Source organism: Teleopsis dalmanni, chromosome 1 (genome assembly GCF_002237135.1).
Source record: "Teleopsis dalmanni isolate 2A chromosome 1, ASM223713v2, whole genome shotgun sequence".
Classification (NCBI taxonomy): domain Eukaryota; kingdom Metazoa; phylum Arthropoda; class Insecta; order Diptera; family Diopsidae; genus Teleopsis; species Teleopsis dalmanni.
The window spans coordinates 31,662,871-31,666,615 of record NC_051846.1 but is presented as its reverse complement, the minus strand read 5'-3'; the positions used below and the strand labels follow the sequence as shown (position 1 = coordinate 31,666,615).

Sequence of the window (3,745 nt, the reverse complement as noted above, 5' to 3'; positions counted from 1 at the left end):
CTGCAAAGTCATAAATTCACTTGCGCTTCTTATTTGTAATCCTGTGAGCGTACTGGTATACTTTGCGGGACCACGTATTGCTGCGATCCATGTGTTTGATAATATGGTGCAGATGCTGGTTCATTAACACGAACTTGATGATAGTTGGTAATGGGTTCATGTTCAACAACCTCACGAACTGTCTGAAAAGGATGATTTACCACTATGCGGCGCTTATGAAAACTTTCATTGACTGACGAAGAATCATTGGGAGCTGGCGTCGAAGCTATAACACGAGAACTTGGTGTGTTTATTTTATTAAGACCAGAGGTGCCTTTATGACTAACATCCACATGTTCTGCTTGCAAATTAGTACCGACTGGAGATATGGCAGCAGCTACTATACCATCATTATTATTGGTACTCGCACTTGGCGACTCAACTAAACGCATGAATTTCTGCTGACCGTTCACATTTTGTGCTTCATTAAATGGAACATCTTCATTTACACTGACCTGGACTTGATCATCACAATCTGGTTTGACTGATTGTACTCTATCCTTTTGATAGTTGTTATCAGAAGTGAATTTTTCAACTGCACCATTTGGCAATACATGATAGTTTGTTTTATGTACTTTCTTTATGGGTGGACTAATGGTAGTACCAACAAATATCGGTTTATCTGCTTCTTGCGGATGCTGTGGGATTTGTATTTGTATGTGTGCGCGAGGTTGAGTTTCTTCTTCGTTACCTTCCGTAACTACTGTATTTTGTTTCTCCACAGTTTGTTCACCGCTTTCCTTGCTTTCTTGATTACTTTGACTTTCATTGCTTTCAACATTTTCCGTCAAACGTGCAGATTCTTCTGGTACGTATCGCATATTAGAGTAGGGTGCACTGTACTGTACTTTGTTGACATCATCACCGGCGTTCTTTCTCGTAAAACCGTGATACTGTACGTTTGGTGGTACACGTGGAGTGTAGATAAAGCGTCGAGCATCGGAGTGTGGTCTTTGGAATATAACATTAGGTTTAGGTTTTTGTGAGGCATAAACTACTACACCTCCTTTATGTTGTTCCAAAAAGGGTTTGACTTCTTGTACATGTGCAGCTTCTTCATTGTAGTAATTACCTCTAAATTTACCAGGCTGTGGTTGGCGTTCATTTTGTTGTTGTTGATCTGCACCATTTTTCTGTTCCAATCTATTCACATAAATATTATGCTGTGCGGGAGGTAGATGGATGTTGTGTTCATGCTTAATAACATGCATTACACGGGCATCATCGGTATTTTCACGGGCCACTGGTTGTTCCTGTAGACGGGCAGGCTTAGCATCCTGTTGATTGTTGTTATTTTTGTTGAAATATTCAGCCGCAAAATATTCCCCCTTATATTGATTATTGTCATTATAATTTGCTGGATACTGTGATTGATTGGGTATATAACCAGCATTACCGCGCTGATTATTGTTGTTGTTATTATAGTTAAATGAATTTTGTTGACTATTTGCATAGTTATTGTTAAGTGGTACCCCATTGCTTTTTATTTCTACATGTGCTGGTGATATAGTTTTCTTTGATACCTTTTGTTGATTTCCGTCTCCATCGGTGATAACATAGAAATCTTCGTTATTTGATTGTTCCTCAACATATTGAGAGTCGCCATTATATTGCTTATTTAAACTGGCTTCCACTGTGTCTTCTTGCGAGTTGGATTCGTAGCTAGGTTTTGTAGTTATTGCTGATCCAATTGTGGTGCTACCTAGCACAGGTTTTTCATTATATACAGCATTTGGATTATATTGATTAGTTTTAACGGTGCCTCCTGGAGATCTGCCGTTATACGAACCCGTGCTAAATTGTTCGGTTTGAATAACACCTTGACCATTACTATAAGCGCTCGCTACAGCAGGATGTGGGTGACCCAAAGGCAAAATGGTTTCTCCCCTTGGTATTTTTGCTACAGGATGTTCTAATTCGACTACAATTGTACCAGCTGGCTTTATAACAACACGTTCTTCAATATCATAGAATTCTTTTTGTATAGCAGGATGACGTACTTCGTATTTTTTGGCTTTCAGTGCAGGTTGTGCAATTTGTATGGTTTTTGTTACTACTGGTCGTTGATAAACGGTATGTGGATAATAGCCACCACCAACGTTGGCTGGACTAGTTTGACCATAATAGTTCGTTTGCTCATTATTACCATAATAACCACTGCCACTACCGCCAATTCCTCCATAACCGTATTGCGAGTCTTCTACAGTTGGTGGATACTGTGGACTTAGATCAGGTTGTTGTGTATCATCATAACTGTAGCTTGGTTGTTCAAAACTTGGCTTATTGAAACCTTTCGGAGTTGGGTCAAAGCTTTGTTGCACAAAACCGCCAGTATCTTGTTGTTTTTTGCTATCTGGCTGTGGTTGAGGGGTAAAGAGAGGAACCTCACTGGCAGTGCTTTGTTCATTGATTTCTACAATTGGTTTTACTTGTTGATTAACGACAACATTAGATTGCTTGTCTGTATCACTAGCAGGTAAAATCGAAGGCGTTACCGATGCTACAGCTACTTGTCTTTCGAATTGATGACTATATGATGGTCTAGAAGCAACAGCAACTAAACGTTCCGATCTTGACGCTGACGAAGGTGCTGCAGCTATGTATGACGCTGATGAAGAAGGTGCCTGTTGGTAGCGTTGTGGTGCTTGACTAGCAGTATCATATACCTGAAATATAATTTTAGTGTGAAAAACTAATTTATTTTTTATATACTGAATATATGTCCATGCTTCTGAAAAAATATTTCGTCATTTAGTTGAAATTCCCAATTTAAACTAATTAATATTTTTATTTGATACTGATATAGATATAGAGATTTAAAGTGTTTTTTGTTGAACATAAATGGAAGTTTAAACAGTGCAATTAAAACAATAGGTGTACCTATTTAACATACCGTTTCCACTGTGATAGTTGTGTATATAACTTACGAATTCATGATTTTTTCAGTACCCTGAATTAGTTCTAATTGTAAAGTAAGTGCGCCTATTTAACGTACTGTTTTCGCTGTCGGTCACCATGGTGGACCATAGTTTTGTATATAACGTTCGAATTCTTTATGTTTTTACTCCTCTGAGTTAATTTAATTAATAACAAAAGTGTACCTATTTAACATACCGTTTCCACTGTCGATCCACTGTGATAGTTTTGTATATAACGTTCGAATTCTTGATTTTTTAAGTACTTCAGTACTCTAATTTAGTTCTATTAGTAACATAAGTGTACTTATTTAACATACCGTTTCCACTGTTGGTCCACTGTGATAGTTTTGTATATAACGTTCGAATTCTTGATTCTGCCGGTCATGTTCATTTGGTTGCCTGAGTTGACTCCGTTGTTGTTGATACAAATGACGATTATAAGATTTCGCATTATATGCAGCACGTGCATTGTATCCATGCTGTTGATTATATGGAACATTTCCAGCACCTTTGGTAAGACTAACTCTAGCTACATGTACTGTATTTTGGTTACTTTGTTCATTCTCTTTTTGATCCACTGGTTGTTCGGATGAGCTAGCTACTTCCAATCTAGCAAAACGTTCTTCCTTATACTCAGCAGGTCCGGCACGTAGTTCTACTGGTGCTTTGCCATCTATATAAGTGACATCGGCAGGATTTGTGATAGGCTTTTGTGCAATTGAAATATCTACATGAGTCGCCGCAATTGCTGTGCCAACAAGTAGCAACAGCAGAAATAATTTATTCAT

At 38.1% G+C, this 3,745-nt stretch overlaps 1 protein-coding gene across 1 annotated transcript; it reads right to left on the bottom strand.

Annotated features, from left to right (window-relative positions):
• LOC119679117 (putative uncharacterized protein DDB_G0282129) lies at positions 1 to 3,745 on the bottom strand. The gene is made up of 2 exons (XM_038091301.1): positions 3,275 to 3,745; positions 1 to 2,705 (listed from the first exon to the last, which is right to left on the bottom strand). Exons 1-2 carry the CDS (start codon positions 3,743 to 3,745, stop codon positions 30 to 32), a joined length of 3,147 nt encoding a protein of 1,048 aa, XP_037947229.1. The 3' UTR covers positions 1 to 29.

Excerpts from the sequence above, each read along its gene's own strand:
- LOC119679117 (XM_038091301.1), bottom strand. The coding sequence starts at position 3,745 with ATGAATAAATTATTTCTGCTGTTGCTACTTGTTGGCACAGCAATTGCG. Across the intron at positions 2,706-3,274 it reads GTGGACCAACAGTGGAAACG|GTATATGATACTGCTAGTCA; the intron begins GTATGTTAAATA and ends ATTATATTTCAG.